Consider the following 26,818-nt stretch of genomic DNA (forward strand, 5'->3'; position numbering starts at 1 on the left):
AATGGAAGAACTTTACGTCCTAGTTAAGACCCTGACATACAAATTGTTAACACATAAAACATAAATTCTATACCAAAACTAAGCAGATTTGACTGTTACAAGGACTAAAAATAGTCTGTTCTAAAATTTCTTCATTAAAATTCACTGGAAACAGATGACCCATGAGTCAGCCCATGGGAAGTGTACCACTAAAGAGAACTCTAAATTAAGATATTTATTAAGACAGAATTTTATAAAACCAATGGCTACATCATGGCCTTTGAAGCTGTGATTTTTAGAGATAAAGACCTGCAGCCACTGGCCACATGTGGCTACTAAGCATCTGAAATGTGGCTAGTGCAAATTGAGATGTTCTATAATTGTAAAATATACACTAGATTTCAAAGATTTAGTATGAAAAAATGTGAACAATTTCATTAATATGTCATATTAATTACATGTTCAAATGTTACTATTTTAGATATACTAGGTTAAATAAAATATATTAAAATTAATTTTACCTGTTACATTTTACTTTTTTATTGTGGCTACTAGGAAAATTAATATTATATACATGGCTCATATTATATTTTTATTGGACTGTGCTGACATAGACAAACATTTCCTAGTAAGTAATAAACAAACAGTATAGGTTTTTCCACACATATTAATAGAAACTTGTATCAGGGAACAGGGAGAGCCAGAATGAGATAAGTATTGATTTAACAGATAAAAGGAAGAATCTAAAACTCCCCTAACACAGTGTTAGGGTTTTACTTAGGAAGGAGGACTTGGGAGGTATATGAAAGATCAACTGCAAATCCTCCCAAAATTAAACTAATCTTTAGAAACCTCAGAGGTCTTAGAAAAGATTATCTCACATAGGCATCAAATAAGGATGATACTATGGCATACAACAAAGAAATGAGTCATGAGAATTGGTATCTAGTCCCTATCATTTACTACTGTGTAAACCATATGGCAATCACTTGGCCCTTCTGAAAGTACTTATGAATCGATAATTGAAGCAGATAGGAAATAGGCTTTTAAGTAGAGTTCAACTATGACAAATTCCTTTTTTTAAAAGAAAGAAGGAAAGACACCATTTTCTCCTACTTCTTCCTCTTACCTCTACTTCTTGCATAAACTAATCCCCAAAGGTAGAATACAGGTTACCCTTGTTAAAATAAAGTCAGCTCTACCCTTAAAACATTAACAACAAAAAATCCCAACTCACGCTAAAAACAAAATAACTTACATACCCTTGACCACATATGATAACATAATGCGTAAATAAATATCAGACTTGGAAAGGATCTTAAGAAGTTTTCATACTTGCTTTTAGCAGCTACACCATGTGCCATCCCTATTTTGTTGATATGTCAACAGAGGTACCTTGAATAATTAATTCTCCAAAGGACAGTAAGCCATAGAAAGTAAACTAGAACACTTAAATTTCCTGTCTTCTAGAATAATGCCCTTTTTGACCATTTTAATTATTCCAAAAATAGAGTACTTACGGATAAAGTATGAAGAAGTTGGCCTGTGATAGAATTCCATACTTTCAAAAGGAAATTGTTCACTGCAGTAATAACTGTGGTATCATAGCGATCCCAGGCCACCATAGTCACCTTAAGTTTAGTGACCTTGTCTTCTCCAGATGGCAAATTATTCCTAAACAAAATGATATCAGGTTCATAAATTTTGAACAAAGGTGCATCTAACAGAGCAAATTATGGCAAAAATCTCTCCAGGAGCATGCAACTTTTTAAATTAAAAACTCCTAAACTATACTTTTAACTATTAATGAAATAAAATAATAAGAGTAACACATAGGGTAATACCCATAAGCTTATTTTAGGGAGAAAAAAACCCACAAAATGACAAAAATTTTGTAGTTAGTTACATGAGAATGAGAACAAAAAAGTGAAATTAGAAAGGAATCTGCAGATACCTTGAAAAATAAAGTACAAGGTTAGATTGGCTACCAGAAAATATGAAGAAACCATATAATGGACATTTTATTCTTAAATATTCATTTTTGAAACTAAAAGGTCTTATAAAAAAGCAGTAAGAAATTCAGTAACTTTTGCTTTAATTGAATGACATTATCAGTAACTGACTATGACCACAAAGTTGGTTCTATATTGTTATTAATGGGAAGATAATTAATTTCCCGGTCATACCCTAAAGGAATTGCAGTATCCTAAAGAGGAATTATATATCTTCCAATGAACAGTGAAGATGATGAAACAGAATTCTGATTAATTGTATTTATAATGTCAAGTAGGAAGGTTAGCAATATGAAACATAAAGGTATCCTCAGTAAGTCAGAGAAATATCTAAACATACGATGACATTTAATAGGGGCAATCCTCAAAGTAGAAAATAGTATAAATAGATATAAAAAATGACTCATACAAAATCAGGGCAGAGAATGATTATATGGGCATTAGTAAAGCACAGAGACCTTTGGATCACAAGAGACCAGAATTTTCAATGAGTCAGCTATGTTCCTATCATCCAATCTGTCCACCAACAGCAAAAGGCAATAGTGCTTAGAGACTATATACAGATGCAAACTTCACATCTACCAATTAACTCCAAATTAAAAAGATATTTATTTTCATAATTAAATAGAATTCAATAATGTAAAACATACTATACCATATGAGAACCACTAAAATATCTAACATCCAATCTTACCCAGTCATTTTAGTAGCCATATCTAGCACTATACTCTTCCACTCTTGTTGCTGATATTGCCAAATTCTTGCCGTTCCATCTCTACTTCCACTAACAAATCTTAAACTGCAAAGAAACAGTTAAAATATCCTTATTACCTCCCTCTAAAATGGAAATCACTATTTTTCTAATTATAAAAGTAATACATTCATCCTCATATACTTCTGCGGAGAATAAAAATGGTACACTTTGTAAAACAGTTTGGCAGTTCCTCAAAATGATAAACAGTACCATATGACTCAGCAATTCTACTCCCCCATAAATATACAAGAGCAATGAAAACATAAGTCCACACAAAAACTTGTACACGAATATTCATGACATTATTCATTATATGCCAAAAAGTGGTGACAACCCAAATGTCGATCAACTGATAAATGGATAAACAAATTGTCGTATATCCATACAATTGAATACTGGACAGCCACAAAAAGGACTCCAATTCTTATACATGCTCCAACATGGATGAATTTTGAAAACATTATGCTAAGTGGAAAAAGTCACAAAAGACCAAATATTGTATGAGTCCATTAATATGAAACATCCAGAATAGGCAAATCTATAAAAACAAAAAAGTGGATTAATGGTTGTTCAGAGCTGAGGGTGGAGGTGTAAAAAGATTGGGGATTGAAAGCTAAAGGGTATAATATGGGAATTCTTTTTAGGGTGATGACAATGTTCTAGGGATATGGATTAAGAGATACAAACTACTATGTATAAAACAGATAAGCAACAAGGATATAGTGTACAGCATGAAGAAATATAGCCATTATTTTGTAATAACCTTAAATGGAGTATAATCTATAAAAATATTGAATCACTATGTTGTACACCTGAAACTAATACAGTATTATAAATTAAATATACTTCAATTAAAAAATAATAAAATAAAATTGATCGTAGTGAAGGTTGCACAACCCTGTGAATATACTAAAAACATTGAATTTTATGTGGAATATATCTCAATAAAACTGTTATAAAAATACATTCATTAACCTATAAATCTATCACTGTTCATAATTTAGTTTCCATTCTTTCAGACTTTATTAAAGACATATATATATACTTAGATATTCCCCCTATGGAAAATAGAATTACACTACATATAATGTTTTATAATGTTTTTCTTTAAGTGTACAGTTTGACCCCTGAACAATGTAGGGATTAGAGGCACCGACCCCCACACTGCCACACAATCAAAACTTTGCGTGTATATTTTGACTCCCCCAAAGTTAAATACTATTAGCCTACTGTTGACCAGAATTACCAATAACATAAACACTTGACTAACACTTATTTTGTGTGTTATATGTGTATCTACATATATTTTATACAATCATGACATACCTTTCTCTTAATTTTTTTGATATTTCTAGGCTACATGGTTTGTCTGAGTTTTTTCAAATTGTCACAAATCTCCAAAACTTTCTCTAATGTATTTATTGAAAAACAATCTGCATAAGTGGACCTGCACAGTTCAAACCTATGCTTTTCAAGGGTCAACTGTATTTTGTAGATATATTTCTATGTTTACAAATATAAAAACTACCATCACTTTCAATAAATGTTCAACAATACGGATGTATCAAAATTTATTTAATCAACCTCCTAATGATGAATATTTTTACTGTTTCCAGTCTTTGCCATTATAAATAATGTTGTGATGAATATCTCTATACACATCTTTGTAAAACCTTATATATATATATCTTTGCTGAGTCAAAGGGTAGGCACATTTTTTTTTTTAAAGAAAGAAAAGCTTTATTCTGTCTCAACTTCAGGTTTGGCCACAGAGGCACACACTGGGAGCTGTCAAATCAATGACATTTTCCTAGTATAGCAGTATAAAGGACTCTTTCATGAAGAATTTATACTCTCTTCCTGAATCTTTTCTCCCTTATATTCCCCCTTCAGGGTAGGCACATTTTGAAAGCTTTTGACATACTGCCAAATTATTTCCCTGAAAAGTTTTTTTAAAAACAATTTACAGTATCATCAAGGCTGTGGGGGAGTATCTATTTTCCCTAAACCCTTGTCAATATCGGGTGTTATCATTCTTCAATATCTTGTCATTCTGAAAGAAAAAAATTGTTACTGTTATTCTAAATTGTATTTCTCTGATTATTAGTAAAATTGGACATCTTTTGATGTATTTACTGGCCACATAACTAATTAAGATAAAATAATGCTTCTCATTTAAGGAAAAAGGCAAAGAATTAAAAAATTCATATACTCCTAGAATGAAAGAATAGTAGCTGTACAAACCTTCCAGTGTATAGCTCAGTAGGGTGCAATAAACCAACTTAAAAATTATTTTAAGGATTTTTCATTCCTAATAAAAACATCACTCTTTGTGGACCATCATTATTTACTCTCGCATTTAACAAAGATGAACACATTCATCATAGTAATCACCCAGTGTTTGAAAAATATTTAATAATAAAACATGGTCACCCATATAAAGTCTTTATAGACAGATAAGGATACAAATTTATGCTAAGTGGTTGAATTTTTAAATCTATTCTAGGTCAATTTCTAGGCCAGGGCAGAAGATTATCACCTTCTGGGGACTAGACATTTGAGAGGGTACATGAATACCTGTATATAATTTCTGAGTTTACAGACATAGGAAATTGTGTATCATATGAGTAGTAAAGACAGTAAGCGATACAGATGCTCAAAGGAAGAAAAGACAGCTAAAATCTCAAGCAGTCAGGAAAGGCTTCAGGTAGGGTATGAACCTTAAAAGGAAGATAGAACTTAGAGAAGAAAAAGAGACAGGAGGGAGAAGGAAAATAAAAAGGAAGGAGAGCAGAAGGGAGAGGGAGGACATAGGTGGGATAGAAAAGGAGTGAAAGGAAGTAGGGTACGATTATTTCTGGTGTGAGGTAAAGTATAAGTGAAAGAATGGATAACAGAATGTATATGGGATGTAATAATAATGATGACTAAATCAATTGGGCTGGATCTAAGTATTTAAATGGGTAATAGTAGATAAGAAAAGAATGTAGGTCTAAGTCAAGTTGAAGAGAATTCTGAATGCCAGGCTAAAACATTTGAGTTCTATAAACAAAGAGAAAACACTAAAGATTTCTGAACAGGGCAATGTTCATCTGACAGAGATGGACAAGATACATTTAGAAGGGAAAAGAAAACTGAAGGTAATGGGTCAAATAATGGAATTCTTGACTAAGATGGGTGATAACAGAAATGGAAAAAGGAAAATCACTAATAAAGGAAGAACTGATAGACTATGGCTACTACTTAGATGGGAGCTTAGAAGAGCTGGAGTAAGCATGTCATCAAAGACAGACAAGGGCTTTCAGCCTAAGTGACTGGACAGAAAAAAAAATGTAGTAGAAGTAGTGTTTTCTGAAGAAATACAGGTAAAATATGTGAAACATCTGTTTATATAGATATGTACTACATAGTTACCTGTCTCCATTGTTACAGAACTGAACAGCAACAACCTTGTCCTAAAACATAAAACAACAGATTTTTGGTTAGAATTAATTTATTTTTAAAATGAATAAAGTACTCTTTCCGTCATATTCACATATGAATGTATCATGGAGTAGATTTTTTAATGCTATAATTTTCTTTAAAAAAACCCTCTAATTTTCTTTAAAAAATTAATGGAGGCTGAAACAATACATTAACTAAGGAGGAATACTTAGCAGCAGTAATTTGAGACAAACCAGACATAAGCAAACCTGTTTCTAAACCATAATCTCAAGAGACAGATAGTTCTGAATAGATGATAGTTTATTATATTCCCCATAATAAGACAGCACACTAATCTAAAACGCCAACTTAAAAAAAATTCATTTAATAGTAGTTGAATTAAATTCCTCACTTAACGTTTTTTTTTAATTTTAGAAAACAAATCAATAATGTCCTGTTTCTTACATGGTTTATTTAATTATTTTACAATGAATTCATTTGAACGTCTTTAGGTTCTATAATTTAGATACTGTTGTTTGAACCTTCCTTTACAATGACTAAACTATACTTTTACAAATATGATGTGCATTGTAGTGATTATATTATAGTAATATACCTTCAAATGTTGTAAACATTTTGACAAACCACAATTATTGAACTACATTTGAACTTAATTTTTTAATTTTTTTTATTTGAACTTAATTTTTAACAAAAAGCTCAGATATTAAATGTCTTCGTATTTATTTTTTCATTTTAAAAACGTATTAAACTGTCTTCATACGTTCAGACGTATCTGTGATTCACACTGTTCCATGATTTCACTGAGTATTTATCTGACAGATTCGGGATTCTCACTGCCAGTTGCAATAACTGGTTTTAGATGTTCTGGAAGGACATCTTACTTTCAATGACTAACAGCCGCCACTGATTTCAACAGGGAATGTTTAAGTTTTCTGATTTTTTCTTAGCTGGGCCCTTGCCAAAAAAACCCTACCAATCAGTTTTTCTTCATCTTTCCCCCCCTCAATTATTTCCCATTCATTTATTACCTCCTCCTCTCTCAGCTCTCAATAAATTTGACTGCACTGTATACACACCTTGCTTGGGTGGTAACTGTAAAGATGCCTCCTTTGTGTGCTCTAGCACAAGTGGATTTTTCCCACTGGATAGTCTCAGATTGAGATCTTTATATATTTCCTAAGTTTTTCTCTTTCACAATTTACATAATATTCCAGGATTTTAGTATCTAGGAATAAGTAACAGCAAGGTGAGAGCTCAGCTAGGTTCAGTAACTTTTCATAAGGAGAATATCCAATTATGTTTATATGGTAAGACAAAAGCAGGAGGCTGTTTCCAAAAGCTCAAGGAAAAGGTTTCTAACAGGGGTCTCTTTTACTACAAATTTCAGGAACATGATTGATTCTGGAACTCACAAAATACCTTTTTTTAAAAGTCATCTTTCAGGGAAATTATGTGTGTTTTATTGATATGTACTAATACTATTCCAAATAAAGGGTCAATAGTAGTAGGAACAGTAACAGTAAGACTTGTAAAGCTGAGTACTTTCAAATGCTGACTATGCAGCTTTGACAATGAGGAACATGAGATATACAGTGAGATGAAACAGAAATACTCCCATATTCAACAGTAAATAATTACCTGGAGAAGGTAAGGAAATAAACAGAAGGAAGAAGTGAAAGGTACACAGGGATATGAATAAACAGTAGTGGCTCCAAGATTCCTGAAAATGTCACAGGAGAGTGGAAAGAGCTTGGGAGGAAAAATGCCAGGCACCAATGGCTGTCACCCCAGCATAAAATTGTCCCCTGTATGGAAGGATGTTTTTGATAACTAAATGGGATTAGATTTCAGGAGTCTGATGGCATTCTCAAAATAATCAAACTAAGATCAATGAGCTAAATTCAGTAAAAAGAATTTTTTCCTAAGACATACTGTAATGTGTCTTTTAATAAGTGTATAGGCTTCGAAGTAACACTTATATAATTAATAAAATAAAGCAAGCTAGAAGAGGATTTTTGTAAATTATTACTGTAATATATATTTTTCCCTTCCCATACAGTCAGATAGAAATTGTCTTAAATACTACAACCATACTAAATCCAGAATTTCACACTGATCTTCATTACTAAAGAGACATCTTACCATATAGGTTTCAGTACCAATCTATATTAAATTAGGGTAGAGATCGGAAAAAAAGAAATAAAACCAATTTTCCAGGGGTGTTTAAAAAGAAAGCAACATATTTAAGTTTCTCATTTTGTTCTTACCGTATGTGACTCTAATTCAGCAATTTTCTCAGGGATCTCAGAACCCAAATAATATATTCTAATCACATGGTCGGTGCTACCTGTTGTAATGAACATACCACCTAGAGGATTAAAAAACAAACAAACATTGTACCAAAGAATTTTAAAAACCCTCTGATGGCTTCCTTAGTTATACATTACCTTGCTAATTAAAAAGCCTTCAAGAAACATAAGGTTATTTTCTAACCATTAAAGACATATTAACATTTCTGAGGAAAAATAAGTAAAATTCAAGAAAAACAAGAGGAATATTTAAAGAACAACTATACCATTCACCCAACAAAAATCCACCAACTATACACTAAATACAGGCCTTTGGATCATAAACATTAAAAGCGTTGAGGAATTCGTTTCTTCATATTTTATGTAAAAACATAATGTTCCAAAATTATTTATAAAATAACCTATATCTACAATTCTCTGTATAGTGGCTACAGTAGTTGAGTGTGAAAACTCAGCAGCTTTTGGGATGATGAAAAAAATTCTAGAGATGGATGGTGGTAATGTATGTAGAACAATGTGAATATACTTAATGCCACAGAACTGTACACTTAAAAAAAGTTCTTAAAATGGTAAATTTCGTGTTATATTTTACCACAACAAAAAAGAAAAGGTTAACCAGCACATAATCCTTAGCAGTAGAAAAGCACTGTTTACATACTGTGAACATGTCTTCTACATGGAGCCACTGTACATGTTTTCTGAAAAGTCAGGGCAGGATTTTAGTGTTGAATTGTGTATGAGTATTGGGGGAAGGCTGTACTTTTTACCAACTAAATTCTGTATTATATAAAAACATATTAATTGTAAATAAGAAAACAACTCAAAATCTATTACATGTTAATTAGAGTCTACAAAGGTCTGTCTATTATAACATATGGTTCGCATTTTTAGCATGTTTCCATTAATACTCAAACATATGCATTTTTTCTCCACAAAATTAAAAAATATTTTACAGTTGAAAAATCTTTTATAACTGGATTATTCAATATTTTAGATACTCAAAACATTCAATTTTTACACATACCAGAGCTGAAAGATGAACAAGATATCTGAACTCCAGGTCTAGATCTCTCAGTAAATTTCACTGGGCGATCTCTAAGAGAAAAGTAAAATGTTTTTATTTTTCATCATGTTCATTTAATGTGCAAGAATTTTAGCACACTGCTAGATATTGACAGATTTATCATCAATATTATAGAAACCACAAAACTGAAGTAGTAAGTACTATTCCCATTATTGAAGTTAAAAATACATTTAAACTTACAAATATACTTTATGCTATCAGTATAATTATGTTAGCTTTACAAAGAAATTACCATGTTACTTACTACCATCATGAAGAAAGGTTCAAAGTGTTCTTACCAGAGTAAGAAATGAAACAAATACTCCTTATCAAAATTTTGTGTATAAATTAAATAGTCTCTTCAACATTGGTTTCATAAAAAATTTATTCTAAAATCTCTAACATCTAATTGAAGTAGGTATGGATATGTACATACACACTCATACATATATAAATTTATATACTTACATACATGGACTATCAAGAATCTCTCAAAGTGATAAAGAAAAATTTCTAACCCAATTTTAAACTTACTTAAACTTCATTGTTTTTACATGCCATTGCCAGAAACAGATAGTTCCGTCAGCACCAGTAGAAGTGAGGTATCTGGTTGTGCCTTTAGTTGATGGACAAAACTGGAAAAAAAAATTAATTAAAATAGAAACCTTTCATGTTCAAGCTTAATTTCAGTTTCAAGAAATTAGTTATTTAAATTTCCTAGATTAATGAATACCTTATAAAATTTGAAAATATCAAAAAACTAGAAAAGTCATTCATTGAATTTAGGATAAAATATTTTAGCCCTAAAGATAATTGTTTTAAAATTATTCAACATCACACTTTAATATTATTATTTTACTACTTTTAATGGAGAAAAACAAAGTCATTACTAGTTAAACCATTACAAATCTGCTGAATACACGCTTATATAGCAACCATATAAATTTTTTATAGTTCACATGAAAAAAGCATGCATCAGAAGTAAGTCTAAAACAGTGATAAGGAAGTTAATGTCTAAGTATTGGGTTTTAACATTTTACTTTAATTTCAATGAAGTATGATAGAAATTTCGCCATTCTTAAATTTAAATCATCTTCATGTGTTTTAATGGATAACATAAAATAGGTCAAATGTCTGTATGTATCATTGTGGAAAAAAGAGATTAAAAAATATACTTGAGTTGCCAATTTAAAGTATGACTACTATCTGATGGTCTTTATCATGTAGGATTCTCAGGCTCTAACTCTCAGTATTTTACAGGTCCTCAGAAGAGAATCAGAGAAGGGAAAAGCCACTAGGCTCCTGATACCTGGGACACAGGAAAAGGTTGAAAATCAAACCAGGGTCTCTAGCATGCTCATGAGCTTTAAAAATCCCAAATAGGGAATTCCCTGGCAGTCCAATGGTTAGGAATCGGAGCTTTCACTGCCATGGCCCAGGTTCAATTCTTGGTCGGGGAACTAAGATCCTGCAAGCCGCTCAGCATGGCCAAATAAATAAATAAAAATTAAATTAAAAATTTTAAAAATAGGGTTTCCCTGGTGGCACAGTGGTTGAGAGTCCGCCTGCTGATGCAGGGGACATGGGTTCGTGCCCCGGTCTGGGAAGATCCCACATGTCACGGAGCGGCTGGGCCCGTGAGCCATGGCCGCTGAGCCTGTGTGTCCAGAGCCTGTGCTCTGCAACGGGAGAGGCCACAACAGTGAGAGGCCCACGTACCGCAAAAAAAAAAAAAATTCATTTGTAGAACAAAAAAACAACAACAAAGAGGTCCATGGATCTCTAGGGCACTTACATACATAAATCAAATGAGACAAAAACTAGCAAATGAAACTATGAAGGAGCCAAACAGTTCCATAAACATTTCCAGTATAAACAAATATTCATATTTTTTATGTTGTATGAGACTATCTCCAAATTCCAGAAACAGTCTGTCAGATAGGATGGTGGGAACACAAGTAACTAGTAATATTCCAAAACAAAATCCAAAAAATAATTTCAACTAATCAAAAATTTGACATAAAAATGTTCAAATCCAATATATGTTGAATCTAATTCTTGCTAGGGCCTCATAAACAGGTTATATATTATTTAAATAACACACAAAAAACTGATTGGCATATTTATTAGTGATTAAAGAACAAAGAAAAGTGAATGGGAGTAATTATCTCATCCACAAAAGTAACCTGCTTGACCAAAATAAAAGACAGTGTCAGAAGGATTCCTCTGTTTTGCTGTCAACACAAAGAAGAGAACAAAGTTCTTTGGGGAGTATCCAGGACTTTCACTACCAACATCTGGTAAAAACACTATATGGACAAATATTTAAAAACTCAATGTACTGTATGTCAAACATCTAGTTGAAATAAGAAATGACTGAAACTAAGAATAAAAATTTCCCTAATATTTACGCATACACACACACACACACACACACACACACACACACACACACACACACAAAATCTGACCTGATAAACATTTTGCATTAAATATTAACACAAAGTATGCCAATATTCAAATTAGAAGCTACTTATATCCTGCTTAAAAGGTACTGGTGTTGTTCCTTAAGGCAATTCCATCTTTTCCCTTCTTCACAAATACAAATGAGATAAAGAAGATGTCTTACACTACATTTGAAAAAACTTTTCAATGACCTTTTTACTTATTTCTAAAGGGAACAGATTTATATGAAAAGGGAACTTTAAAAAATACCTGTCTGCAAGGTAAGGACAAAGCCCTTAAGAAATCAATATTTTTCTGTTGCCATTCTTTGTATAATCCACACGATGTAACAAAAAACAAGAGAATTCTCATTCTTATTACATCTACTAGAGGTATCTTTTTATTTTTCTTACCTGTATGGAAGTAATAGAAGCTGAATGTCCCTGAAGGACTGCAACTGGTGCACAAGTTCGAAGACACCACACTCTTACAACTTTATCACAGCTGCCTGCGGCAATGAGAGTGTTTTCATAGTTAACAGCCATGTCAGAAATTTCAGCAGAGTGCCCTCGAAGTGTAGCAAGAAGGCGCCCATCATCTGTTGCCCAAATTTTCACCAAACAGTCATCTGAACCCTACAGCAACACAAAAGGACAGAAGATTTACAATAAAGCAGAAATTTGCCCCCTCCCCCCACAGAAAAAGCAAAAACAAAGGAGAATTTTATTAAGTTACTTCTAAGCCTTTACTTTTTAGTCTCTTTTCTTCATGTAACATGGAGCGAGTAGAAAATATAAAATATGTCCAAATGACAGCACTTACAAAGCACTGTCCAAACTGATAATGGCATATGTGAATAACTCCTCAAAACTACTACCAATCCTGACAACTCAAAATATTTTTTACTTTTAAGTGATTTGGCATTAACTATCTCTGTCATTATTTCTTTCCTTACACCTGACAGCCTTTTTTCTTAATTGCTTGAATATTTTTTTCTCTATAAATACTTAAAACTTTAACCTAAAATCTACATGCAAACATGAGACTTTGTTAATAATCTCTGGGGAATATTATGTGGAACTTCCTACTGAGAATTTCAAAAGAGCTTTAAATAGTAAAAAGCAATTCTACTGTGGTAGATAAGCTATTTAATAATTATCTGTTTATAAAAAGATGAAAATCATCATCATCATCAACACCCATATACTTAGGTGATGCATTTTGGAGTCATGAAAACATCAATGGAAGAGTCTGTAATGAACTCCAAGAAGTCGAACTTCTCAAAATACAAACCACTTCCTTTGTTGTAGCCTAGGAATTTAAAAAGAAAATTATGCCAGTACCTACACTTCTACATTAACTTAGTACTGAAACAATGAGACTAAGCCTTTACTTGGAAATATTAGTGTGCTACAATTTTGTACTCTAAAGCACACAATATGATCTGGTTATTAACAATCCAATTTTAAAAATAATTACTATTGAATTCAAAGAGAGATATATACAATAACTGTAATCTTCATTACTAAACATGTAGTTCAACTATTCAACTATAAGGATGATGTAATCATTAATTAAGCAGAACTGGCACCAATAGAAAATGCATTTTAATAAATGTTTGCTAAAAGGGAATGAAACCAATTGAGTAGATAAACTTGTTTCACATAAATTAACCACCTCTAGAATATAAGGCCTCCTGAAGATTTATTTTTTTAAAATTAGATTTCCCAAATATAGGTCATTATAGTTCATCCATTTACTTATATAGAAAGAGAAAAGATTTTCAATTTCCACTCATCTTTTCTTGCATGCATGTGTCTAAAAAGGAAGAACTGCTTACAAAGCATAATTCAATGCCATGAAGCCTAGCTTCCATTGTTGTAAATCTCTAATATGCTATAGTATCATTAATTTTAAACTCACTGTAAAAATTCTTCTCCCACTTCGGTCAAATGCTACACAGTAGACAGATGACAAGTGCCCCAGAATTCTCTTATGCATCTTAATGTGCTGGTAAGCAGATGAAGGGAAAATATGGCTGAAGCGACTACATCCGGTTAATTGCCTGGCAGAGGTGATATTCACTGAAAAACAGAAAACAGGGGATTCACTTCTTAAAACCTAAAAGTGAAAACTACATTTAACATGAAGTTAAATCATCAGTATTATGATGAAACAAAACAGGGTACACACACCATGGCAATTCTACGCTGTGAGAAGTCTAAATTCCATCACACATTTCATGATTTTATGAACTCAAGTTCACTACCACAAAGCACTAAGAGTACTCTTCTTTCAAATCCCAGAAGTCTGATTTTCTGTTTACCTTACTATGGTTCCCCAAGTACAATCCCATTTTGCCTTTCTTGGTATACTTCAGTCAAAGACACTGTAACTTTAAATATATATAGGTAAATCTTACCATAACATGAAAGAATTTTAGAATAAAAACGGTATTTGGTTAAGTATAATACACCTTAAAATGTATATAGGAAATTTTATGAACTCCTGTCCTACCTTCTCACACCCATCCACCCTGTAAACAGCTGCGCCTAAAAATTCAAGAGTAATACAAGAGATTTATACAGTAAAAAGAGGAAGGAAACTATAACACCACATAGATTTTCAGTAACAAACAATCCTTTCTAGACTTGTCTATAGGTTCTCCCCCTTTTTGGTTTCAGAAACTATAGACTCTCCCTCTAATCAATGAACTTTTGAGAATTCATCTCTTATAAGGTCATCTTAGATCCTGTCTCCTTTTTTGTTTGTTTTGTGTTCTAATTTTCTTAAAAAGCAGCCAGAATAAAGCATAAATCTGCAAAATTCTCCTCCAAATACCACCTGGATTCTACTCATTTCCCTAAAACGAAGATCTTGTTCCCTATAAGGATATACAAGCACCTACTTGCTCTGTGACATTCCACCAGTCTTCCCTTATACACTGAAAGTATTCAGCATCCAACATATTATATTTTAATCAAAACATAGAAGCCTTAAAAGTTAGAGTGACCTTGAGGCAAGGCAAAATTTTACCATACTTCACAATAATATAGTATAAATAATAATAGCTTTATGTTGAAACAAGGCAAAATTAAGGCAAGAATTGAGTTGTAGCTAGATTAGTACGATTAGAAGCATGCCACAATCAAAAATAAGAAACCTTTCAACATCTCAATCTTAAGAGCAATGAAGTCTTTTTCAGGCAACGGTCAATCCACTGGCCATCTCAAACTGATAAAATGACAAAAATTGAATGATGAATAGAAAAATCCAACTTTGAATGCAAATCATAAGAACACATTAGAAATCTTAATATTTATGTCGAGATGCTGAATAAATAATGGTGGAAAATCCATAAGTATCAGTACTAGGTAAGAGGTTTCCTTTTTGGCAGTTGCTTCCCATGTCAACCTCTAGAAATGGCCACAACTCTAAGATGGGAAGAGCAGGCACCATAACTTTTGGACTTTAGCAATCTTCCCTCTCCAGTCAAACATTTCTTACTGCTCTGAGTTCCTTGAAACAATCAACCATTACTTCTGCTTTGCTTTTTTTACATTCATATTCTGTAAATATATAGAGGAAAAGGTGTGTTACTTTTAAGGAAGGATTTCTCAACCTTGGAACTATTGGCCTTTGGAAATTTGGGACTGAGGATTCTTTGTTGTGGGGGTCTGTCTGTCTATTGTAGAATGTTTAGCAGCATACCTGGCCTCTACCCACCAGATGCTATTAACACCCCACCAACAACAACTTGTGACAAGCAAAAATATCCCCAGACATTGTCAAACATCTCCTGGGGAAAAACTGCCCCTGGTTGAAAACCAGTTTGAAGTTTAAAAACAAAAAACACCATCAATATGAAGAAAAATATCAGAAAAGCAGAGATAGAGAAAGAATCAGAATTACAGAATATATGATGGACTATTCTGTAAAAATTAATAATTAAAATACGAAAACTCCATCAATGTGGGACAATTTAGGAGCTACAAAGCAAAAAATATAAAATATGAACTTATAAGTAGATTATGATTTAAATTATACAAAAAACACATACATATATGTATAAAGACTAGAAAGAAAAATGAAACCAACTGCTTTGTGATAAAAGTATAGATTTTTTTAAGTTTCACTTAACACTCTTCTAATAATACATTTTTATCTTAAACACAAGTTTTCTATTAGGTTCTCTAGTCCACTAACAGCTATTCAAAAACTTCCTATATATGGTATATCGCATATTCGACAGCAGGATCATCAAATATTCCTTCTTTCCTATCTCAGCGATTTTTGTTTATTCATATAGCACCTGAGATGATAATATTTATACATTTTTCTCAGTCATTTGGTAATGTCAACAGGTCTTAGGCTCTATATACAATAAGGAGTTCTGTCAACACTCTTTTGCATGTATTCTCCATTTAGCCACTCTTTTTCAGTACTGATGCTTTTTGCTTTTCTTACATCTCTAAAGAATCCTTTATCAAGAACATTTTCTGAAATTTGTAATGGCTGATAACTGACTTTAAAAATACAATTAAAAAGAGTTCACTTTTGACCAATCCTTGAGTATTTTACTAGAAAGTAGATCTCATTCTTCTAGAATAAATATTATATAGCTCCTTCGGGGGAGAGGGATGCTTAGAGTCCTTTTCTCAAAAGTAGTAATTCCTTTCCTCAAAAGTAGTAATAAAATAAAGGGACACACACACACAATTATGACTGTGTTGTATTTAAATGTCTCTATCAAGATTACTATGAAAAGCTATATGCCAATAAAGTGGACAATGTAGAAGAAATTGACAAATTCCTAGAAATGTACAATCTCCTCAAACTAAACCAAGAAGAAATAGAAAATATGAATAGACCATTGGTAACCAATCTAGTGGTTACCAATGGGGAAAGGAAAGGGGGAAGGGGCAAGTTAGGGATAGGGGATTAAGAGGTACAAACTAAAATGTATAAAATAAATAAGCTATGAGGATATATTGTACAGCAAAGGGAAACACAGCCAATATTTTATAATAACTATAAATGGAGTATAATCTATAAAAAATTTATGAATCAGTTATACACCTGAAACTAATATTGTAAATCAACTATACGTCAATTAAAAAATAAATAAATAAAAATAAAACAGTCAAAAATAAAATAAGGGACTTCCCTGGTGGTGCAGTGGTTAAGAATCCACCTGCCAATGCAGGGAACATGGGTTTGATCCCTGGTCGGGGAAGATCCCACATGCCACGGAGCAACTAAGCCCATGCACCACAACTACTGAGCCTGTGCTCTAGAACCTGCGAGCCACAACTACTGAGCCCGTGCACCACAACGAAGAGTAGCCCCTGCTCGCCACAACTAGAGAAAGCCTGCATGCAGCAACAAAGACCCAACACAGCAAATAAATAAATAAATAAAATAAAATATATACCCTTTTTTAAAAAAAATAAAAAATAAATATCTATCAAATGTACTATTTGAATGCATTGTTTCTTCTTCTATTATAAGCAGAATGCAAGATTAGAGATGAGCAATTTAAACTTTCACCCTAACAAAGTAGAAGGAAGTATTAATGAGAAACAACTACAAATAAATTTTTAAAAAAATCCCACAATCCTATGCCAATATATCCACTATTCATTATTGCAATCTCAATATTAAGCTTTCTAAAATCTACTGTATTTCAAAGGTATGTAATAAGTTTTAGTATATATAATTAATTACCTTGATTACTTATTTAAGTATTTCAAAAACACTATAAAGAGTAAACGTTATCTCAGCTTCAATTTACTAAGGAATGTAGCTCTCAAAGTTACAAAAGTGAAATGACAATACAACCCTCAAAACACTGGTTAGAACGGGGCAATCAATCAACATAATTTTAGTCAGAACAAAATGCCTGCTTCTCCATCCACTGTTGTTAAGGACCTGGCAACCTTGAAAAATAGTACACCTTAATTATGACACCTTTCTATCTGGGGAGCTGATACGGTAATGGTCAGTTTCGAACAATCAGCTACAGAGCATTTTCTCTTGAGTACTGATGTGAACATGCCAACCTTGTCTTGAAATACATTAAGAACTTTTGAGAAAAACATCTTTGATGTCACAATAATTTCTTTGTATTTAGCAATGCTGACAAATTCAATTAGTAGATAAACTAGTCAAATATACATACATATAAAATGTATTTAAATACGAAATATTACATTCAGAATCCACTATGTCTCCTAAGTGTTTCTCTTTAAATCTTTGTAGGATAAGTTTCCAAACTGTTCTCTAAAACATGATATATGAACTAACCCAACAAGAGACCAAAATGCTTAAAGATTCAAGTAATAACAAGATAAGACTTATTCAGTGTATTTTATAAACTTTTTAAGTCACAGAGATTAATAAACAGCTACAAATGGAATAATTGCTTTCTCTCTTTAAAAGGTATTTGTTGACAACCTACTATGAGCTAAAGCACTGTGACAGATACTAGAATACAACTTATAAACGAGTCAAATAAGATTCCCATCCTTGTGGAATTTACATTATTCCACTGGGCAAAAGCTTTCATCGTTTACTCAATTGCAGGAATGAATAAGATACTTTAATGAAGTGATCTGCAGAAATATATATCTCTCAAAATGTGTTTTTCTAATAAGTTCTGCAAGTGATGCTGATGCTGTGCCAAATTTGGGAACTACCAATTCTAGTCCAACTTCCCTCCCCACAAAATTATCCTTTCTATAATGTATCTGGTAGATAGCCATTCAGCCTCTGCCTATACACTTCTAGTAAAGAGAAGATTATTTCTCAAAAATGAATGATTTATATGTTGAGCTGCTCTAATTTTGCAGAGACTCTACCTTTCACTGAGCTCAATTTCTTTCCCTCCAAGTTCCAGAGAATCACAGGTTTAGCCCTTGAGAGCTACACTTAAAAAAAAAGTCAAATCCCTTTGTTATATGGTAACCCATGAAATATTTAAAGATAGCTATCATTTGTGCCTTAAGTCTTCTCTCAACATGTGAGGTCTCCTCTATATTACTCACAGCCATAATTTACAAACACCTTTCTTTCCTATCATTCCCTATAGAAAAAAGCATTCTTTCACCATAAACACTACTGTGGTTGCTTTTTTCTGGTAAGGTAAGTCTCTAGTTCATCAATGTCTGAGCCTCTTAAAACAATACAAGGACTTCCCTGATGGTCCAGTGGTTAAGATTCCACACATACAATGCAGGGGGTGCGGGTTCAATCCCTGGTCAGGGAACTAAGATCCCACATGCCGCGTGGTACGGCCAAAAAAAAAAAAAAAACAACTGAGCAAAATATCCCCAGTGGTCTGATCAGCACAGAGTACAGGGGATTATTTCCAGCTATGCCTCTATAAATGCAATTTAAGATTGCAAAGACTACATTAGTTTTCTAAAACAGCTGCCTTATGCTATCTAATAGTCAGATTAAAGTTAGTTTAACATTCTTTTCTAGTAAATGTATTTAAGGTTCTAGTGATCACCTCCTTCTTTTCTAAAAGTACACAAACCACTTATTAAATAAGCCTGTCTAAAATTTTCCTGGGGTTAAAGCTAAGTTCACCGATCAATAATTTAAAGATCTGTTCTTTGTTCCCTTATTGTACACTTGTCCATTGGTCATTTCCATTTCTCTTGTCTCCTCTGATTTCACAAAGAATACCTGCCAGTGAAAACTGGTTTAGTATACTGTGACTTAATTCATTTGGGACTCTTAAAGCAGCTAGGTACTCATGCATCTTGGGTTTTCTTTTCTTTTAACCATGCTAGCTCTATCCTTTATACAGTTTAGAGATCTTCCTCTTTGATAGAGAAGACTAAAGCAAAATATAATTATCCCCAGCACTTACATTTTAGTTATAAATTTATTCCATCTATTCCTTTTTAATAAATCTATAGGTTCCTTCCCCATATGCTAATTGGAACATTAAAGGTGTTTTGGGGGTATTCTTATATGGATTGAACCATATGAAATTGTTGATATTCAACCATTTTCTACAAATAGAAGTAGTAATTTTAAATGGCTCAACATAATAACTAAATTGGAGTGGGGAGAAATAAAAGGACATTCATTATTAGTTTGATATAGATATCCTGTTTTACCTCTCCATTAGGAAAGCATCATCCATACTGTCCAGTCTGTAATATAATCCAATATAAATTTCTCACTCAATCTCTACACACTGTTTTTCATAGCACAGCCACATTTTGGCCTATGGATTTGTAAATACATTTAACATGCACTGCTACTCCTTACCTTCCTATTAGATATGTTTGTTTAGAACCAAATATCACCACTCATCACACTTTAAGTACTAATATCATTACAAGTTTTGAATGTCTTTATGTTAAATTTTCTAGTTCACTTTGTTGCATTATATCTAATATTTGTAAATATTCTGCCTAACCTGTATGTTTTCTATCATGAATTACTGGTCACTTCCTCCTTTATGGATCTTTTCCCTATGTTATACCTGCTATACTTCATCATATTTTTTTTTTCTTACGGGTAATTTTACTAGTGCGAGTAACAAACAGTAAAATTAACTTATTTTGGCTTAATTTCCTGTGCTTTCTCCACATAAATTAGAAGTGGTAATGAACAGTAAAAGGGAGAGAATACAAGGTCACAGTTATCCCACAAGAAGACTCAAATTTTATGAAGAACATATTAAAGGATTAATTAAAACTGAATAAAATGCACATATTCTCCTGAAATCTATTTTTTCTATTAATATTTTAAATGCTATTTAATTACCTTTAGAAATTAATAATACTGAATGGTCTTTGAAAAAAGGAACAGAAAAATAGCATAATTTGAAGTGTATAATATTCTAGTGTATGTTGGATATTAATGCACCATTTTATGTAATCAAATTCTATTTGTTTCAAAATTACAATATGCAACACTGTGTCCCAAATTAATAAGGTTAGAACCAGACTGACTTTTTCATCTAGTCTTCAATAATAGCTTTGCCTTCCTCACTTTTTGGCATCCTGAATTATAAGGATGTGCTTCTTTTCTTACGTTACTCGTTTTTTCACTGTCCTCTCCATTAGTTATCCATCCCACCATTTTATAGGAAAAAAGTAAAATCTACCAATAACCTATAAAATTCTAGTGTTAGAAAAAAGTGTGTCTATTTTAGAACATTTGTTGAGTGTGGCACAAGATATACTATTTATTCTCTTGACTTCAAAGGTTAGTACTAGACCCTCAAATATTAAATGGTGATATAAAAAACTTAAAAAAAATAGAAGAATAACAAGGACACTTAACAACAGTAAATCCAAACTGAGGACTTATTACAGGGTTGTTGTACCAAAAAAACTGTATTAGTACATCAGCTTATTCCTACAATAGTTCAAGACCACACAGTTTGTTCTCCTAAATTCAGTCAATCACATCAACACACCTAGGTTAGTAAGCAAAAATAAATAGAAGCATCATTGTAAGTGCATAAATTCTGTGAAAAAATACCTCAAAGCACATTTCCTTCTATTATCTTCATACATGAAAGATAGAACATTATTAGACCAAAAAATGATTAGAAAGCCTAAGCTAAAACATACTGAAACAATTATATAACAGGCAGAGGACAAAAACTGTAAAGTAGTAAATAAGTTTAAAATTGGGGAAAGTTGTAATAAAGTATAAAATATTTGTTATTTTATACTAAATCTAAGGTTTTATATTTTATATACTTAATAAAGAAAATGTTGAATTAAAATGAGTATTATAGAATTTCATACTCCACATGATTTCTTGCTAAGACACAGCTATCAGTAGCAGAATCCAAATTTAAAGTGCATTAGGGGAATGATGTCAGCATCATAATAGTTGAGTTTTTCTTTTCTTCTCTCCCCTCTGATGAACAACTAATTGGACAATAATAGCTGAGAACATCCGAATGATGGGAAAGGAGTTGGACATACAAGTACATGAAGCTAATAGAAAACCTTATTACCACAATGCAAAAAGATGTTCTGTAAGACACATTATAATGAAAATTTCAGAAATCAATGATAAAGAATATTAAAGCCAGCAACAGGAAAAGAGAAAGTAACCTACAAAGGAAACCCCATTAGCCTATCAGCAGATTTCTTAGCAGAAATTCTACAGGCCAGGAGAGTGTGGACTGACATATTCCAATTATTGAAAGATAAAAGTTGCCAGCCAAGAATACTTTATCCGGCAAAGTTATCCTTCAAAAGTGAAGGAGAAATAAAGGTTTTCTCAGCCAAACGAAAGCTGCGGGAGTTCAGTGCCACTAGACTTGCTTTGTAAAGAAACACTAAAAGGAGTTCTCCAACTGAAATGAAAGAACCAAAAAGCGAGATGATGACATATGAAATACTCTGGTAAAGGAGAAAAATGGACAGAATTAGAAAACTGTAATTCCATATTAGAATGGTATGTTAATCACTTAACTTTAGATACAGGTTAAAGGGAAAGACTATTAAAAATAACTATAACCACTATAATTTGATAATGAATACACAGCATAAAAAGAGGCAAATAGTGAAATTGAAAATAGAAAAGTGGAGGAGAAGGACTTCCCTGGTGGTCCAGTGGTTAAGACTCTGTGCTTCCATTGGAGGGGCCATGGGTTCAATCTCTGGTTGGGGAACTAAGATTCCACATGCTGCATGGCACGACCAAAAAAAAAAAAAAAAGAAAAAGAAAGAAAGAAAAGTGGAGGAGAAAAGGGGTGGAAATCTTTAAAGGTGAATGAAGATAAGTTGCTATCAGCATAAAATGGACTGTTTTTTTTTTATCTATAAGATGTTTTATGTAAACCTCATGGTAACCACAAAGCAAAAATCTGGAATAGATTCATGAAACTAAAAATAGGAGAGACAGAGCATTCCACCATGGAAAACCAACAATTTACAAGGCAGGCAGAAACAATGGGAAAAAGAAACAATGGAGACATAAAACAACCACAAGGCAAACAATAAAATGGCAGTTGTAAGGCCTTACATATCAATAATCACTCTAAATGTAAATGGTTGAATTCACCAATCAAATGGCATAGAGTGGTTGGATGGGTAAAAAAACAAGACCCAGCTACATGCCATTTACAGGAAACTTGGTTCAGCTCTAAAGACATATAGGCTCAAATTAAAGGGATGGAAGAAGATGCTACTGGCAAGTGGAAACCAAAAGAAAGTGGGGATAGACATATTTATCAGGCAAAGTAAGACCTTCAAGCCAAAAATGATAACAAAGACAAAGACTGTCATTATATAATGATAAAAGGAGTCATTACATCAAGAAGGTATAACAATTGTAAATATATGTGCAGCCAACATAGGAGCACCTAAATATATTAAGCAAATACTAACAGGTCTGAAGGGAGAAACAGACAACAAAACAACAATACTAGAGGACTTTAATAGCCCCCTGTCAGCAATGGATAGATCACCCAGACAGAAAATCAATAAGGAAAGGTTGGAATTGAACATACTTTAGATCAAATAGACTTAACAGATATATAGAACATTCCATCCAATAGCAGCAGAAGAAACGTTCTTCTCAAGTGAACATGAAACATTTTCCTAAATAGATCATATGATAGGACACAAAACAAGTCTTAGCAAATTTAAGACTGAAATCATTCCAACTATCTTTTCTGACCATAATTGTATGAAACTACAAATCAACAACAAGAGGAAACCTGGAAAGTCTACAAATATGTGGAAACTAACCAACACGCTTCTGAACAGCCAATGGTAAAAGATAAAATCAAAAAGGACACAAAAAAACTATCTGTAAACAAATGAAAATGGAAACACAACATATCAAATCCTACGAGATGCTGCAAAAGCAGTTCTAAGGAAAGTTTATAGTGATAAATTCATGTATTAGAAAGACTGGAAATAAACAACATCACTTCAAGAAACTAGAGAGAAGAACAAAGTAAGCCCCAAGTTAGCAGAAGGAAGGAAATAATAGAGATCATAGTGAAAATAAATGAAATAGAGACCAGAAAAACAATAGAAAGGTTCAACAAAACTAGGAGCTGGTTCTTCAAAAAGATAAACAAAACTGACAACTTTAGCTAGGCTAAGAAAAAACAAGTGAAGAAAATAATATTAGAAATGAGAGACATTATAACTGATACTGCAGAAATACATAGGTTCATAGGAAACTACTATGAACTATTATATGCCAACAAATAGATAACCTAGAAGAAATGGATAAATTCCCAGAAACACATAAACTACGAACACTGATGCGGGAATAAATAGAAAATCTGAACAGATCAATAACAAGAGACTAAATCAGTAATCAAACACCTCCCAACACAGAAAACCCCAGGACAGGTGGTTTCACAGGGAAATTCCACCAAAAATTTCAAGAATTAATGCCAGTCCTTAACAAATTCTTTCAAACTGTAGAGGAGGGAACACTTCCAAACTCATTCTATGAGGCCAGGATTACTCTGATACCAAAGGCAGATAAGAGCACTACAGGAAAAGAAAACTACAGATCAATATCCCTGATGAACATAGATGTAAAAAATTCTCAACAAAATATTAGCAAGCGGAATTCAAGAACACACTCAAAGAATCATAGAAAATGACCAGGGCTTCCCTGGTGGTGCAGTGGTTAAGAATCCACCTGCCAAGAAAGGGGACACGGGTTTGAGCCCTGGTCCGGGAAGATCCCACATGCTGCGGAGCAGCTAAGCCTGTGCGCCACAACTACTGAGCCTACACTCTAGAGCCTGCAAGCCACAGCTACTGAGCCTGCATGCCGCAACTACTGAAGCCTGAGTGCCTAGGGTCTGTGCTCCAAAACAAGAGAAGCCACCGCAATGAGAAGCCCATGCACGGCAACAAAGAGCAGCCCCCGCTCCCCACAACTAAAGAAAGGAAAGCCCACATGCAGCAACAAAGACCCAACACAGCCAAAAATAAAACAAATTAATTAAAAAAAGAAAGTGACTAAGTGGAATTTATCCCTAGGATGCAAGGATGGTTCAACATACGCAAATCAATAAATATAATATATAACATTAAAAGAATGAAGCATAGAAATCACATAATCATTTCAATAGATGAAGAAAAAACATTTGACAAAATACAACATCCTTTCATGATAAAAACTTTCAACATATTGGGTACAGAAAGAGCATACCAACATAATAAAGGCCATATGCAACAAACCCATAGCTAACATTATATTCAATGGTGAAAAATTGAAAGCTTTTCCTCTAAGACCAGGAACAAGACAAGGATGCCCACTCTCACCACTCTCATTCAGTTTAGTACTAAAAGTCCTAGATAGAGCAATTAGGTAAGACAAAAAACTACAAGACATCCAAATCGAGAAGGAAGAAGTATAATTGTTGTTATTAGCAGATGATATGATTTTATATAGAGAAAATCCCAAAGACTCAAGTAAAATATGTTATAAGGAATCAACACATTGAGTAAAGTTGCAGGATATAAAATCAACATAAAGATATGAGTTGCATTTCTATACACTAATAATAAAACATCTGAAAACAAAACTATCCATTCACAATAGCATCAAAAACAATAAAATACCTAGGAGTAAATTTAACCAAGGAAGGAAAAGATTTGTACAAAAATAAATAAATAAATAACTACAAGACTTTGTTGAAAGAAATTGAAGATATAAACAAACGGAAAGAAATCCCATGTTCATGGATGCAAAGATTGTTAAAATGTCCATGCCACCCATATCTATCTGTAGATTCAACACAATCCCTATGAAAATTCCAATGGCATAATTCAAAATAAAATTCAAAATTCAGAAAAAACAATTCCAATGGCATAATTCAAAGAAATAGAAAAAGCAATCCTAAAATTTGTATGGAAGCACAAAAAAAAACCCAGAATAGCCAAAGCAATCCTGAGAAAGAACAAAGCCAGATATACCACACTTTCTGATTTCAAACTATACTACAAAGCTATAGTAATTAAAGCAGTATGGTATTGGTATAAACACAGACCCACAGACCAATGGAACATATTGAGAGTCCAGAAATAACCTTACATGTATGGTCAACTAATATTCAAAAACAGAGTCAAGGGAACCAAGAACACTCAATGGGGAAAGGATAGTCTCTTCAACAAATGGTGCTGAGAAAACTAGATAAACACAGGCAAAAAAATGAAATTGGACCCTTGTCTTACACCACTAACAAAAATTAACTCAAAATGTACCAGAGATCTGATACCATAAAACTTCTAAAAGAAAATGTAGGGAAGAAGCTCCTTGACACTGGTCATGGCAATGATTATTCACATATGACACCAGAAACATAAACAACAAAAGCAAAAATCAACAAGTGGGACATCAAACTTAAAAGCTCCTGCTCAGCAAAAGAATTAAAATGATGAAAAGACAACCTACAGAATGTGAGAAAATTTTTGCAAACCATGTATCTGATAAGGGGTTAATATCCAACATATATAAAGAACTCATAAAACTCAATAACAAAAAATCTGATTAAAAAGTGGGCAGAGGAACTAAACAGACATTTCTCCAAAGAAGACATCCAAATGCCCACCAGATAAATGAAAAGATACTCAACATCACTAATTGTCAGGGAAATGCAAAGCAAAGCCACGAGATATCACCTCACATCTTTTAGAATGGCTATCATCAAGAAGACAAGAGATAACACACACTGGCAAGGATGAGGAGAAAAGGGAACTGTTGGTGGGAATGTAAGTTGGTTCAGCCCCTATGGAAAACAATACGGAGGTTCCTCAATAAATTAAAAATAGAACTACCAGGGAAT

The 26,818-nt window shown here is 32.8% G+C and overlaps 1 protein-coding gene across 1 annotated transcript in view; it reads right to left on the reverse strand.

Annotated features, from left to right (window-relative positions):
* Positions 1-26,818, reverse strand: part of BRWD3 (bromodomain and WD repeat domain containing 3) — a gene marked incomplete at its 3' end in the record, with an annotated part of 120,351 nt that overhangs the window by 61,509 nt on the left and 32,024 nt on the right. Inside the window, exons 7-14 of the mRNA XM_082680807.1 lie at positions 13,930-14,090; positions 12,420-12,641; positions 10,096-10,196; positions 9,523-9,593; positions 8,457-8,557; positions 6,160-6,200; positions 2,686-2,790; positions 1,500-1,653 (exon numbers count right to left, since the gene is read on the reverse strand). Coding sequence (XP_082536933.1) covers positions 1,500-1,653; positions 2,686-2,790; positions 6,160-6,200; positions 8,457-8,557; positions 9,523-9,593; positions 10,096-10,196; positions 12,420-12,641; positions 13,930-14,090 — 956 coding nt within the window. The remainder of the gene's footprint in view (positions 1-1,499; positions 1,654-2,685; positions 2,791-6,159; positions 6,201-8,456; positions 8,558-9,522; positions 9,594-10,095; positions 10,197-12,419; positions 12,642-13,929; positions 14,091-26,818) is intronic.

This window comes from Grampus griseus, assembly GCF_964374135.1.
Source record: "Grampus griseus genome assembly, chromosome: X".
NCBI lineage: Eukaryota > Metazoa > Chordata > Mammalia > Artiodactyla > Delphinidae > Grampus > Grampus griseus.